Here is a 16428-nt window from a genome sequence, read left to right on the forward strand (position 1 = left end):
GACATCAGAAGCATATTACCTGGTTTGCCACCTGCTGTAAGGTATAAAAACACAATTTAAATACATCTAAATGTGCAATATTTCTGAGCAACATGAGATTCACATTTACTGTTGAATTACTGACATAAATTCACTTTTCAATGGCATTCAATTTTCTTGAACTGCACCTGTTAATGTCTGCCAATACAACTGTCTCTGATCAAACAATAGAGCCAAAGAGACAATAGAAAAAAGGCTACGAATATGGAGTGTCCACCACTTTAATACATAGTTAAAGATACAGCACAACACATATTAGTTTACTTTTCTTACAATAACTGAAGGTAACCTACTTAAACAAAACAAATGTAAAACATATTATAGTTAAAACATCTATACAAAGTATTTACACAATATAAAAGACATATATACACTCTTTAAATATATTATTATATAAAAATTTGTTTTTTTATGTTTACAACTGGAAGCTGAACAGCTTGAAGAGGGAGTGTTTCACAGAAGATGAGAAGTGTTGAAAAGTCACTCGCTGTTATTTAAGGATAGGTAGTTTTTTCCATGTACAGTTGTTGGATCCTGTGTATTTGTATGCCAATTTCTGGAACAACAGATTAAAGACATAAAAAAAACTATTAAATACTCAACAATTGCTGCCAAAACATTAAGTGCTACTGGATTAAACAGGATTTGGAAGCAACATTCTTCTTCCACAAGAAATATGGTGAATGGAGTGATCTTCAGCTTCGCTCAAGGTGGAGTGTTTAAGAGCTGAGAACATGACCAAGAAAATGGAATATTTATAAAAAACTGTTTCTATCACTTTGACGTCAGTTCATACAACTCTGAATTTTACTTTCATAGAAGCTCTTATGTAAAACAATTGGTGTTCAAGTGAAACTAACACCATGTTAGTTCCACTCATTCTTTTTCTTCAAATGATTCAATTGCAATAAATCCACAGAAATGTGTCATCTTTTTGAACTTAGATCATTTAACAGCGAAAAACGGAAAACCCTGATTGCATCGCTGCCACCCCCTATGAAGATACAAAGACAGTCAGAAATTGTTGATCAAGTCACTCTTTCCTCAAGCTGGTAATGCTTCCATGTCTTCTTTATGTCCGTTCTCTACTTTAGATTTTTGAGGTTTTACAACAGCAGTAGACTGAGGAGTAGGAGTGGCAGCAAGGAGCTGTTGACTGCTGGTGCAGCCGGCGTCTGTCCATTAAAAACCCGAGGAGTCCTTGGAGAGTTCTGCCTCAGTTTACTGGGCGGCAGCGCCTTTAAATCCTCCAGAGCACCGTAGGCCGCCATGGAGAATTCTGGGTCTCCTGTTGTCAGCAAGTCAAAAACACAGGACTGAAAATACACATCCTCCACCTGCAGAGTCTCTCTACACTTGGCTGTAGCGAGCTCCACAGTGTAGATCTGGTGAGGGGGCCGCAGAGGGCCTAGCTCTGTGTTTGTGGCTTGCAGGCGCGGCTGCTGGCCGTGGTGGCTCAGCGTGTGCTCTTTGATTAGCTCGTTGCGTGGGCAGCCGTGCAGGCACAGCTGCAGACCGCCGCTGTCCTCGGAAAAGTCCAGAGTGTCCTCTGGCATGCGGATGGCGAAGGTCAGGTAGCTGCCCACGCGTCTGATAATGATGGAAGTGCCGATGTAGCGGGCCTGTATCCTTACTTGTCGGCCCACTCCGGAGCTGCCGCCTCTCTCCACGATGGTCAGGCTGCTGCTCTCACCGCCGCTCCGAGTCCCATCCTGAAAGGCGAGGGGCAGGTCCTCAGTGGTGGCTTGATACACCTTCTGCTCTGTGCAGCCTTGATATGTCTTGAAGATCACTGTTATCTAAAAAATGAGGTAGGAAAGTAGATTTTAAATAATGTATTTACACTTAAACACAAAATATTTTTAAAAGAAAATGGCTCTAAAATATTTCCCCAGACGTTATTGCACTTCTGAGCCACAAGGGGGCAGCAGAAAACCAATTATTTCCTGAGTGAGTCAGCTGCATTGGCACATCAGACTGATTACTTTGTCTTTAAACTTTAGGCATTGGTGCTTTTAACTATATTATCTTGTCTTTAATAAAATCAATACAAAATCCAACCTCAAATGCTCTTGGTTAAACTTGTCAGTTACATTTACACTGAGAGTCCTGTATTTTATAATTCCTGTCTGCAGAGTGAAAGATTATTCACAAAGCAAAATGTGGACATCCTGTGTTGGCACAGAAAGAACTGTACTGCACATTTGCAGTAGACTGCACAGACATAACACAGGTCTAATATCGCTTATGCAATATGATTTCATGTTTTTTTGCACAGTTTGGTCTTTAACATGTAAAAAAAAAAAATCCCTGGCTAAAAGTCTAACAAAAAACACAAAGGGAGCACTTAGTTTAACAATTTAAGATACAACAAACCATTTAAAGGATAAAAGGTAAACGTTTAAACAACTAAAAAAAAAAAACTTGAAAGACCCTAAAAGACTCATTTAAATAACTAAAACTCTTTTCTGCCGGCCAATTATTCCTTTATTTTTCCAAATTATGCCATATTTACACAAGAAGCACCAAGTTAATTATTTGACCAGAGGGGTGAAAAAACATTCCAGATCGTGGCGGTGGAGGAAAATGTTGGAATGAGCGTTAATCACTACCATATGACCACCCATGTGTTAAAGGTAGAGCACTCATGCATGTCTGTGATCCAACACCAGTGAAGGACTCCCCCTCCATCCATCCCCGACCCCCACCCGCCCCTCACCCCACTCGCTCCATGAATCTAAAGAAGCTCCAAGACGCGAGGAATGCTTCAGACTAGAGAGGCACTGTGGAACAGCACATAACTTCACATGTTTGATGCCACAAATGGCAGTGCTTGAGCTAGCATGCTAGCACTTGAAAAACAACGTAGGCCGTTAGTTTAAAACATACTGTTATACAAGTGACCGTTGGCTTCTCTAAATAGACACATTCTTTAACAGGTTTGTTTTGCTGCGCATGAATTAAAAAACTTTTGTTTGTGTCGGAGTGTCAGAAACCAAAAGGTTAAACTCTACTACTCCAATCTCTTCCTCACCTTGCTGGTTGCTGTTGCGCTGGAGCCAAGGACAACTGGGACGTTGGTCACCTGCACCGACAGGAAGCGGTTATCGATCAGAGGCCACGCCCCTTCCACCTTGCAGGTCTGGAACTCGTCTCGGAAAGTCCGTAGGTGCGGGTCTCCGAATAATCCGCAGTGGGCGTACTTCTTCTGTTGACCGGCCGAGCCCGACGCCAGGACCCGGGTCTCGTAGTCGCAGAGCTCCGACACGGCCGGCCGAGACGTGCTGGGGACCTTGGCGGAGGAGGTGGGCCCTTCGCTGGAGCAGTTATGCTGAGTAAATAACTCCTTGATGCGGAAAACAGCCGAGTGGTAGACCAGGTCGCCCCTGCAGCTGCGGGCCTGCCGCCGGGTGCACAGCGCATAGGCCCGGAGGGCAATGCAGTAGTCCACATCCAGCGCCACTTCCTCCTGAAGTCCGCTGGCAGGCGAGGTAGACGTCACGTACTCTGCATTGCAACGCTGGATTCGACACTGCTGGCAGTGAGCTAAAAAACAGGAAAATTATTATTAAAGATACGCCAATAAATTTGTTGCTAATTTTAGACTGACTTGCCTGACTAGCGACCGATTCAGAGTCAGAAACTAAAAAGTCCGATTTTTGTCAAGATCAGTGATAGCACCATACCTCATCACAACCAAGTTATGCTAACAACCACACACTTTGGTGTGGAAGTTGTTACTAAGTGAAGAAGTGTTTAAAAATTAGGTAGGATGATGCTCAAAAGCATTAAGGACCTTTCAAGAAAGAAACTGTACGTTTTAAGGGGCCTGTCGGCTCTTCATTTGGGCTGCTACTTAAAGAGAGCTAGACTTTGGCAGACAACAGGAAGGCTGAAAAAGTACTCAGTTTTATCCTTTTGAACTTAAAACCTGTTTGTCATGGAGCGTGCTGGATTCAAAAATGTCAGATTCTTTTGGAAATCTTAATGATTATATAAATATTTACGTTTTTTTATGGAATACACAGATACTGCTGCTTTAGTAATGCTAACCGTGCTATTCAGAAATATGAAATGCTAAAACAATTTAAAATGCCAATGCTGCAATTATTTGGTCCTTGTATTAAACTAATAATAAAACACTGTTTTACAGTGACTGCTCTTTCACACACCCAGTGTGACATTGCCTCTGTTTCTTATATGTAATAACGAATTACTGCCATGAATAGTAATTAGTTATTTATATAATAACTAATTACTGCCCATGAAAGAAAGACCAGAAAAAATTAAAGTTACAGAAGTTACAGAAATCCATCACAAAACTCACTGATTGATGCACCTCTAACAATAATAAGTAAAACGATTATACTGAAAATAAGTCCTCTGCTGTTCCTTTATAAGAACTCCAGCTTCTAAAAACGTGATTTAGATCTATTAAAGTATTCAACAAACATCTATCTTACATTTACTGAAACATTACCTCAGCCCTGAGACAACAACATCCAAACTATCATGTTTATCCAATAAAACCCAAAATGTGTGAGCTCACAAGACCCTGAACTCCCACTGCGCTTCAAGTGCAGTCAAAACGTATTTCCTTCAACGGAAACAGCTTCACTGCAGAGAGAATATTACCTAGGCAGGTTTGCCTCAGGATGTTTAAATGTGGTTCAGCTGAATGTTAGGTAACTGAAATTTATCAAGGTAAGCTACACTGCAATGCAAGACTGAAGGTATTGGAGTTGCAATATTTAAATGGATCAAAAGAAGAATACCACGAAGCTCAGCAACTCCAGGTCCCACCTGGAAGTTAGGAAGCAGAGGAAATCAAGGGATATTTAGCTGGAGCAACCTATATTCAAACAAGTTGTTAGCAAAAACACAAAGAAATACACCTACTACTCGGTAGGAATAAAAAAAGTGTGTGATTTATTAGGGTTAATTCAGTTTTATGTTGGCTTTTGGAGGAGATGTCTGTGCTGACTGGGATAGCTGTGAGCTGGAAATATTACCATTTTGGAACAGAAACAGTCTGAATCTCAAACACATGCATCACTTTTTACTGCGAGGCTCCAGGCAGCTCTGACAGGGTGCACTTCAAGCACTGCAACAGAATACTCTGTTCACTCCCAAGCTCCAGCTAATGTTCCAGCAGTCCAAACAAAGACAACAAACTGGACGCGTCGTGTCCGTACGTCTGCTGCCAGGCAAGCACCAAAACATATTAATGCTTTTCACAGTCATGCACTTAAAACCAAGCTTGAATAAATCGGTGACGCAGACTGAGGAGGTTACGTTAAATGCATCCCTCTTCTGAATTCCAGCCTTGCTGCGAGGTCACTCGAGTCTGCTGTGACTGACAGCTTTCGACAATCACAGCCTGCACAGCCATCAACATCCCCACGTCTCCCTGAAGGGTCTTTATGCTCTGGCACTTAAATACCTACCGGGAAGTGTGAAAGCCTTGTGGGAAACAAAGAAAAGTACATTTCCAAACAAACAGTAATTATTAAGTAGATCTCGATCAGATAAAGAGATAAGAGTTTGTTTTAGTCTATGATTATACTGATGGCTGATCCAGATACTTTAATGATTAGAGAAACGTGGTTTTCCTGAGACAATGTACAGGAACTCCAACATCATGTAAAGAAATAAAAATGCTAAGTTCAAATAAACTTTGTACAACATTTTTATCTTTGTGTACAAGTTATCAAATCTGTAAAACCATTAATTACTTCTTTTAGGTTTTTAAAAATGTACAAAGAGAGTAAAAAAAACAATATTTCAAATACTCAATGCTATAAATGATAAGCAGATGGTTTGACATTTATTTAGCTATTTAAATAAATATCTAACAATGACGTTAACCAACTCCCCTATCTCTAGATGGTCTATTTAATCAATCTATCATTACTCATTTTCTCCATCAGAGGTCCGACAAATGTCTAACTTTCAGAAGCCAAACAAAGCAGGGGTGCGAGTTCTAAATGGTGTTTTATTGCATGTGCAGATGAAAAGCTAAACAATAATCTGCAGGCCAACTAGGGACAAGTATATTTTAACGATCTTTAAATGAGAAGCACAGTGTGCACTATCCCAAACATAATCTCAAGTAATGTTAAGATACTAAATACTCGTTTTACTCATAAAAACAAGAGAGTTGCAACGAATTTTCACAAATGACAGTTGGGTTGAAGTAGACATCTGTATCAAAGACAAGCAAGGTTTAAAAAAAATTATGGTTTAAAACTGAAAATAAAAAAAACTATGATATAAACTTTCTATGTTTTCAAGTCTGTTAGTTAGGGATGCATGATATATCGACATTGATATCGGTATCAGCCGATATTAGTAATTTTTTGACATATCAGTATCGGTCCAATTAGTAAAACAGGGCCGATATTAATTTATTAGCATCTTGTTGCTTTTTGTGTTTCTGGAGGGGGAGGTTGGCCGTGTGGTATTTGTTCACGTGACCGTGATGCAGTGCAGGACTGTAGGGTGTTTAACTGAAGCAGGGACGCAATGTCAGCGGTGTGGTCGTTTTTCCATGGTGTTGAAATGGTAGTGAGACATATATGATATATAATATCGGTAAATATCGGATATCGGCCATAACAGCAGTATTAATATGGGATATAGATATCGGCCTGAATTTTTCTATCTTTGCATCTGTACTTTTAATGGGATGCCAGAGAAATGCTGGAGTAAAAAGAGTTTCCTCCAACTAACGCAGCAAAGCCCCTTCCCACCTTTTTATACTCCTGGTAAAGCACAAAAAGTCAACAGCACAATTTTATTTTTTCTACATTTTTTGCTAACATCAATGTATAAAAAAATCACAATTAATAAATGTAATAAATGTTAACGATAACCTTATAACTTATAATAATGAATGCCTAATTATTGATATATATATATATATATATATATACTTCAAGCTGCGATTGAGGAGCGTCCAACACGTTCAGAGGCCAAACGCTCCCATGCATGGTGGCTAACAAAGTTAATAAATGATGAATTAATACATAAAATAACAAGCTTAGCGTTCACCACAGCTATAACAACAGGCGCTGGGTAGAAGAGTTACAGCTTTGATTTATATGATAAAAGCGGCGAATAAGCAGCACTGTGGTGGTTTAAAAACACAAAGCTCCGTGGGTTTCTCTTTAACTTTCCTGCGCCCGTTGCTAGTGGGCTATGCTAGCTGGAAGCTAAGACGTGACTTGGTAAAAAATAAATTAAAATAAAGAAAAACAATTGACAAGCGTAAGCTGGAAAACGGGGTGAGTGTTTAGCTGTTAGAAGCACGTTGTTTAGCGTCGTTGTGGGGCGTAAAAACTGTAATAAGTCGTTATAAAAGTGATGATGGAAACTCGTGTTGCTCGGCTAGCAGAGCGGACCGGAGGCTGGGACGCCGCAGCAACTGAACATTAGTTACTTTGTCTCCGGAGCAGCAGCGGACCGAGAAACGTTTCCGCAACACCCTGAAGTTAGAGCCAAAATGATCAAACTTTCGAGAGGACATGCGAAGTGAAAGTGTTAAACATTAAGAAAGAGTTCGGGTTCAACAACTCAACACCAGCAAAAAAAAAAAAAAAAAAAGTTAACTTCCCCATCTCCACCTCCATTCCGGGGACACAAGCTTTGCATGCAGCACAGGAGTGGGGGAGCTCGGATTGGAAAGGAAGAAAGGGAAAAAAGCTCCACTTACCTGGCCGAAACAGCAGAGCAAGTAAAACCATCGTAAAGGTTAAACAGTCCCAAAGCTGCCGCTTAGCCGTGATTTGAGGTCCGCTTCTCCCCATGCCAATCCATTCAGTTAGAATGGAGATCCTCGACTGCTTCTCATCGACGCTGCGGCTGCGGGAAATCAGACAAATATTCGTCTTCCTTCCTAAGCGCTGTCATTCAAAAAGGGGCCCCTGTCTTCAGGGCGGCTCTACGAGGGAGGGGTCTAAAGCGCCGACGGGACCCTGAGGTGATTGCTGGCCAATGAAAGACTAATTATTCGCTAACCACTTTATATTTACATGCAGTAATTACTGGGGGTGAAGACAACGGAAAAGTGGGTTTAACTACAGTGAGGAGGACGGTGTGAAATTATAATTACTCTGAATAAAACTTAATCAGTTCTGATGGAGATAAATATTACACAACAGCATTTTATTTCTACATATACCACACAGCCAATGTATTACAATATCAGTAGACATGTTTAACACCATCTTGAGAAGCAGAGCCGGTCCAAAGTTTTACAGGGCCCTAATCAGATTTGAGCTTTTTTTTTTTTTTACTTGGCCACCACAGCAACACTAATTTATCTTTTATAATGTCCTTTATTATCTTTATATTCTGTGATTACAGAATTGTTAATAACTAGGCTTCTGATGAAAGTGAGTAAGCAGGTAATATCTTATGTGTGGTAAATCACTGTCCTATGAATTATTTTCTGCATAAATAAATTATATTTTCCTGTTGGCTGAAGCTAGGGGCTAATCAAAGCAGGGACAGGAACAAAAAAGCTGGGTTAAAGTAACTCCAATCTCAAAAATGTCATAGTGGTTTATGAGAACATTATTTCATTATCCATTAAACCACTGTTAAGTTTGTAGCCATTACAATTTTCCAACCTGTCCTATGAAATTTCAAGCACTCGAGGCCAGAAGAGAGTGGCCCTATGCAGCCACATATTCCGCTTATGCTTTGAGTTGGCTCTGTTTACAAGTGACATTTTTTCACATGAGTCTTAAAACGTTTTTCTGCAACTGACTGAAATATCCCGTTTGTTTGACTCTCCCTCCCACCCTCCCACCAAGAACAAATGTGTGAGTTTTCAGCATCAACAGGATTTTGTCACCTGTTGTTTTCTCACACCACACTCAGAGCTCAAATATTGGGGTTGGACTGCCAGTTGTGGGTGCAAAATACCAAACATAGCTGTCTTATTTTATATCAAGAACCATTTAGAATTCAGAATAAAGTCTCTACCCAAAGATTTTCTCTCTGTAAATATCAGCACACTATAAAGTTTTCCATCACTTTTCTAGTTAGCAGCCTGTATGTTACTCTTTTCCTACGTGGCCAACTTTCCATCTTTCTCACTCCTTCAGCAACACTCAGTCTTTCATTTGCACAGCTGCTGTTAGGCTGGATCATCTGCGAGGCACAAAGAGCCACCAGATTTCCGTTTCTTTTACCTTAGATGCATTGTGGCTCTTTTTGTGCCATTCACACAAATAATTTTTAACCTGCAAGCCAATTACTGCATAAACTTACTCACTTGACTTAAAGTTTGTTCAATTTCTGTGCTCAAATCTGGAGCCCATGATTTGCTTGGATGCAGCTGAACCATTAGGATTGTAGTTTTAGGTCTCCTTCTGTGCCTTCCCCTGGATTTTATGAGAGGGAAGTGAACCTAGACAGTTATTGGATCAGTGGGTTTTCTGTACACATGCACTAGTCTCCTTCAGCCTCACAATTGTTGAATTCAGGTGGCCCGTTAATCCTGTGAAAGGTTCTGAGATGTTTTAAAGATAGCTCAGGATGAGGCTTTGTTAAAACATTTTAAGTTGTTGATAACTTACCTGCAGTAGTTGAACTGAAAGGCTGATGCTAATGGCTAGTCTGAGAGAAGCTAAGATCAAAGCAGATCCCTACTGTCTTAAAACAAAACCACTCTCAAAAACATCATCACCTTTTTGCGGAAGTTACGTTTGTAATGCAAGGTTATCAATACGGGAATTTGAGGTAGGAAGTGGTGCACTACTAACAATCATCTGCAAGGCTGCCAACTTTTGAGTTGAGAATTTACTAATACTTATTTATTTTTAAGAAACAACTACAAACTAAAATTTGGTCAATGGTAATGTTATAGTCAGGAACACCTAACCAGAAATCAAACCCAGACAGAGAAAGGCAAGATCAATTCTAAGAGCATGACCAAAATCAATACAAAACTATTTTCAAGACCACTGGTATATTCATAATAATGTAGTTGTTGCTGCAAAGATAAAAATAAATCAAATTTTTTTTCAAGTTTTCAAAGTTAAAGACTTAGTTGTGTTTGAGTACAGCCGAAAGACTCGAACTAAGTTGCTGTAAAAAGGAAAAAAAAGGATGCTGCAGCTGTGGTCTTGACTGGCCTTGAGAAGAAAATCTCAAGACAAGACCGAAATGACTATTGGAGTTGAGACTCAGAAAAAGACATCAAAAGAGTCTGAGAGTTTGCAATGTGTCTGCTTGTGGGGACCCATTAAAGAGAACCGAACATATGACACATTATGGGTCATTGCAACTTCCTGATATAAAGAGTAAAGCTGAATAAAAAGCAAAAAATAAAGTAGGTTTAGGTCAACACCATTTAAAAAAGTTTTACACTGTCTTACTTTTCTATACGTGTTTAATTGTCAGTATGTGTTTCATACAGCAAGACCTACCTCCATTAGTCGTGTTAAGAGTCATTAGCTTCTCTGCAAATTACATGGTGACAGTTCATGAAGTTCTATGAAGTTTTTGATACTAAAGCGGTTTTAAGACAAGAGAAGTCCACTTTGACCTTCCCCCTCACTCTGAGTAGCTGTTACCTTCAGCTCCAGATTCAACTAATCGGCTTATACTAAATGAAAACGCCAAAACAGTTATCTACACTGCAGGTAAAGTATTAGCTGCTTTTAACCTGTAAACACAGCCTCACTTCAAAAATCTATCCCTTTAAGGGATTCTGCAACAATGGATCCGCTGTCCCAATCTGAACTGCCTTGAGGGGTCTACCATACTCTGTGTATTCAACTAATTTTAGAGACTTGCTTATTTTTATTTGCTTTGAAGTTTATATTGTGGTCATATCTGAAACCCCCCCCCCACCTCTTAGGGGCAGTAATACCGTTTTGAGTCTGTTTTTCAGCAAATAAAAATGTATTTCCTCACCTGCTAACATGTGCGCCTTCAAAAGCACAATCGGGCATTTCCTGGAAAAGAAAGCACATGATTTACCTGAGTTTATTATTAGTTCATTATTATAAATAAATACCTCATTGTTTTTACTAAAATAAGCAGCTTTCTACTGAATGATCTAATGTTCCACATTGCAGCACCAATGGCCGCTGAAGCAAACAGTGAATTGATCCAGGTGGATGGTAAGGATGGATTCAGCACATGAAAGGAACTCAGAGACCACCTGTCAAGCTTGATGTGTGGAGAAAGAGCTCTTTCTTCTTTTCTTTCCTTATGAGCAGATTGCATTGCATGTCAGTATATATGCATTATTAAGGCTGAAACAAGTGGGAAAGAGAGCAAGTGCAGGTGGATGACCATCAGATAAAATAATAATGAAAAAAGAAACCTAGTTTGGTCACTTAATCTATGTTACTGGAAAGGCTTGGAAGGACTAAAAGGACAGGTTCTTTTCATAGAAGAAGGAAGGCTTAGGTAAACATGAGATATGTTTGAAGTAGAAAGGAGCTAAAAGCAACACTACATTGTTAAAAGACAGGACGTAGAGAACTCTGAGCACAGCCAAAGGAGAGCAAGGAAGAAGGAATGGTAGGGATAGGGGGAAGGGAGGTGGAAAAGGAGAGAAAAAAAGAAGGGAGTGAGGGATTAGGTTTCCTCTGACAGTGTGTCTGGGCCGCTCCACATGTTCCTCATTAAGGTCCTCACACTGTGGGACCAACTCCACACCAGGGTGCTTGTTTTTGTTATTAGGTTCAACTTGCTGTGGTCTAGTGGAAGTCCCCAAAAACAAGGTCAGAACAGAACCATCGCAATGGCGCGCTGTCCACAAAAATTAGGGGAAAATGTTAAAAACGCCTCAACTGATCTCTCAAAATGACAAATGCTCACATTAGCATTTCACCCCAGCTATGCTCCATAAAATTAAACCATCTGTTTGGTTACTACCAAACAAGATAACCTTAAATTATTTCATTTTATTTCAGAAATAAATTGTACAGGTGCAGGAAAATAATAATGTCCCATTCCTCTGATATTTGTTTAATTTCATGCCCATCTAGATTTGCCAACTGAGACATGTATCATGTTTCCACCACTGGCTGATAGCATCAGAGATTGGAATCAGGAGTAGCATGCTCCCTCTGTGGCCTCTGCAAGCACCAAGCTGCTCCAATATAAGAGACGCACTTACTGAATTTTACACAGGAACCAAAGAAAATTGGCTGTTTTTACTCAGTTGCTTTTGTTTGTTGTTTTAGGGCCCCTGTCTGAAATGAAGCAGCTTATGACACAGCTGAGACACAGAACGAGACAGTGATCTAGAAAGAGGAGTGTGCCTGGTTGAGGCCGCTCGCTGTGAAAGGGGATCTTTTATCTGTGCAGAGATAAGGGAAACTGTGGTGTGAGTGTATATGAGGCAGAGCTGATAGCATCTTCACTTAAGGATCCCACTTACGGCACTCTGATTGATAGCTGACAGCACACACTAGGATGCTTTTAGAGTGTTTTTGTAGGTAAACCAAGGTAAGTATCACTTCACAGGCATTTGTTAACTGTGCTCTTTTGAATATTATGTCCTTGAGTAAACACATGCTTGTCATCTGCAAAGAGAGTGTGTGGCTTTCTGAATGTGAAGCAAAAAAAAAAGAAAAAGACGTTTCTACACCTAACTTTAGGATAACGTCACCACTGAGTACCGATTCTTTTATTCTTTGTTTCTTTTTTCACAAAAGACAAATGCTGCCAAAGCTTCATGCCCCTTGCTCACGAATAGACAGTCCACTGACAGGTAACCCTAGAACTGAGGTCAGAGGGTCATCCCCTCCTGATGAGGGATGATGAGTAAAATAAACGGAGAGCAGCACACAGAGGGACTTCTGATGTCCTCAGCCTAAAGGGAGAGAGTTCAGGGCCATTTGACCTATGACCCACACCCTGCTTACATGATTGTGTATATGTATACTTGTGTATGTGTGTGTTTGTGTGAGTGTTTTGGGTTAAGGATCTCCTCGATCGCAACTTTTTTTCATTATTGTTCTACTGTGTTTTCCTTTCCTGTTTCTTCAGCAAGAAGCAAACACACTTCAAGATGGCTTCATCAAGCAGCCCATCAGGCTTATTCCAAAACATAACTTTGTTTAAACCTGTCTTGTCTCTCTCCTGTTAGCTCTCCTCACTGTCAGAATTCAAGATGCTTGCATGCCTCTGGTTCGGCATTCGTTTTGTGACTTTTAGAGTTACTGTAAAACCAAAAATATTGATTCCTAGTCTTTAAACCATCTGGCAATCATTTATATGTAAAGGGGGATTTAAATGGCTCATTGTATTTATGTAATTTAAGTCAGTGATATTTTGCTTAGGTTTTAAAATTTCAGGTACCAGTCACTTCACCAATCCTCTTTTGTAGGTTTACTGTTTTGGTCGTTTTGTACCTGACAGTTTTGGTAGAATATGAAGCTGTTTACCATGGTTTGCACCTTTAAACTCTGCCATGGAGGCCATTTTTGCCCAGTTTTATTTTTATTGTTGAATCCTGTACACTGACCTAAACTGGGAAAAGTTAGGTCTGCACTACTTTAGATCTTGTTTTTGTTTTTTGTGATGCTGTTTTTGTGTTTAACTGTGAAGGATGCGTACTATTTAGATAAAACAAATACAATAGACTTTGTGCTTCTTTGTAATTCTATTTCTCTTAATGCTTTTGCAGAAATAACACATCTGAACTTAAAATTCAGACAAGTTAAACGACACTTGAACCTTTCTGTACTTAAAATCAGATGATTGTTTATTGTTCATGCCAAAATCATTGTCCCCTCTAACAGTTCTTATAGCTTTACTATTACTTACTTTTTAAGTTGATCAGAGAGACTAGAAACTTTTAATTTTAATGCATTGTTCATGTTTCCTTGAGGTACAAATATTACGTAACACATAATACCAAATTGATTCAGTCAGAAGTTAAATTCATGGCATCCTTCCCAACATGGTAACCAGGTCACCAGTAAGTGAGGCAACCATAGAAATAACTGTTGAAGATATGCTGTGTTTGAACTGCTTTGATCCAGTTGAGCTTTTTAGAGAAATATCAGTTTTATCTTCACCTCTAAATTAGTGGGTTAGACCCCAACCCAACCAATTATTTCAGGATGTTTTCCCTCTTGATTACTTACTGCAAACTCAGTGACTTCATGCCATCTGCTGGACTTCAATAGGTTCATAACCATTTATTAACTGGCATTATAAATTGAATTTAAATACATTTATTATACTTTGGGCTGAAATGGTATGCATGTAACTAAATGCAAATCTATGTACATGGTTGTATAGTACTGGATTGATTAATTTATATATTTCTAGACAGGAATCACGTCTGTTTGTCTTGCAAAGTGCCTTTAGATTACATTTGTTGAGCATTAGCACAATGCATCATAAATAAACATAAAACATAAAGTTCCAAGCTATTAGGACTGTAACAAACAAGAGACACATTGAGGAGGATGGTAAAGAAAAGAAAAATATCTCCAAAACCTTCACATCAGTTGTTTGGTCAGCTTTAAATGGACTACAGTTCCCACTTTGCTTTGTCTGCCTTTATTTGGTCAGGTTTTAAAGCTCATCCAAATGGTGCAAGCCTAACAAGCAAACTCTGATTCTGTGGGTATTGGTTCAAAGCCCTCACTTAGTCAGCAACAGTTGGTCTCCTATTGTTTTTACCCTTCCCCCCTTGACAACTGTCCCGAACCAAGAATAGATGGGCTGCCAGTGACCAAGACAAGTGTAAGTATGGCCACATTATTTTATAACACATTTTCACTTAAGTTTTGACCTTTTTTATGTAGAAAAGCAGGGTACGGAAGAAAAAAAAAAATGACACAGATGAAGAAGTTAACTTCGCTTGTGTTGTGTACTCTGAGCAAAAAACACTAAAGTGAAATTCATACTGGCTGTTTCCCTTCCCTTTTGCATTGTAGCAGATGTTTCCCACATTCTCAGCACATGAGCCGCTCCATTTATTGTGATATGGGATCAAGTATATTGGGATCAGAGCCCAATCACAACAATCTTATCAACACATTGTCACGTCACAAAAGATATTAAATTCACTACAGTGGTAGATTTTATACTCTGACAATGACAATGAACTGTGTTTTAAATTAATAGATTATTGCAATATGACACAAACTGATCTCCGATCTTAATCAGCAGCCTCAGGTGAGACAGAATCTTGGAAAGAATATGAGTAATCCCAGTGAAAAGCACAAAAAAAAGCTTACCTTGGATAAGTTTGCAAGCTGGAGGGACTTATTTAGCAAGAGCTTGAAATGGCAGCCACCCTTTAACCCTCGCTTCCCCTACGACTTCAGCTGGCCAACTAAGAACGAGGGCAACTAACGGGGGCAGATAGCCATTTGGAATTGAGGCACATGACAACAGCTGTCCGTTTCACAATTCGGCACTTTGATTAGAGCGGGATGGTAGTGAGCGATGTGGCCTAATTCCTACATATCTGGGTAGGGCATTTCTGAGAAGAGAAAGCAAAGTGAAAGCACAAATGGAAAAAAAAAAACACTGAAGCAAACTCACATGCTGGCAAAACAACAAACCCATCCTTATTTACATTGCCTTGCAAAAGTATTCATACCTCTTGAACTGTATTACATTTTGGCATGTTTCAGCAGCAAACTTTAAAGTATTCAATGTGTTTGAACAACCCAAAGTAGCCCACAACCATGAAGAAGAAGAAAAAGGACATATGCTTTTCTCTGTGTTTCACATACAAAAATACAAAAAGTAGAGATCAGTTGTATTTATCTTCAAGTGAATACTTTGTATAATCTTTAGATGCAAAACTGTGTTTTGGAGTTTTTCTGTCAACCAGCTTTGCACATCTAGAGGCTGACATGTTTGCCTATTTTTTTGCAGAATAGCTCAATCTCAGCGAAACTGGATAGAAACTCTCTGTATATATCAATTTTCAAGTCTGGCCACAGATTCTGGAGTGTAATTTAGATCTAGACTTTGAATGCACCAGTCTGACACATGGATATGCTGTGATCTATGCCATTCTCTTGTGGTTCTGAAGCTTTTGGGTTGTCCAACTGGAAGGTTAACCTCCATATATTTTCAAAATCTTTTGCAACATTTAACAGGTTTTACTTTCAATATTGCCTTTTATTTAGCTTCATCCATCTTCCAATCAACCCTGACCATCTTTCCTTTACTTGCTAAGGAAAATGGTCCACATAGCACCAACCTTAAAAATGGGAGTGGTTTGTATTGAGTTATATGCAGACTTAGTTTTCTGCCATGGATGTTCCCCAAAAAAATAAAAATTTTGGTCTTATCTGACCAGAGCACATTCTTTGCCGTTTCATCCACATAGCTCAAGGTAAAATGCAAATGCAACGTCTTTTGACTTTCTGTCAACAAAATTAC

General features: G+C 39.4%; 1 protein-coding gene across 1 annotated transcript; it reads right to left on the bottom strand.

Annotated features, from left to right (window-relative positions):
* Positions 1-244: 244 nt before the first annotated feature.
* On the bottom strand, positions 245-15385 carry rgmd (RGM domain family, member D). Its single transcript, XM_047375089.1, has 5 exons — positions 15267-15385; positions 10969-11009; positions 7754-7902; positions 3074-3585; positions 245-1838 (listed from the first exon to the last, which is right to left on the bottom strand). Exons 2-5 carry the CDS (start codon positions 11004-11006, stop codon positions 1146-1148), a joined length of 1392 nt encoding a protein of 463 aa, XP_047231045.1. The 5' UTR covers positions 11007-11009; positions 15267-15385; the 3' UTR covers positions 245-1145.
* Positions 15386-16428: the final 1043 nt, after the last annotated feature.

This window comes from Girardinichthys multiradiatus, chromosome 9 (assembly GCF_021462225.1).
Source record: "Girardinichthys multiradiatus isolate DD_20200921_A chromosome 9, DD_fGirMul_XY1, whole genome shotgun sequence".
NCBI classification, from domain to species: Eukaryota; Metazoa; Chordata; class Actinopteri; order Cyprinodontiformes; family Goodeidae; genus Girardinichthys; species Girardinichthys multiradiatus.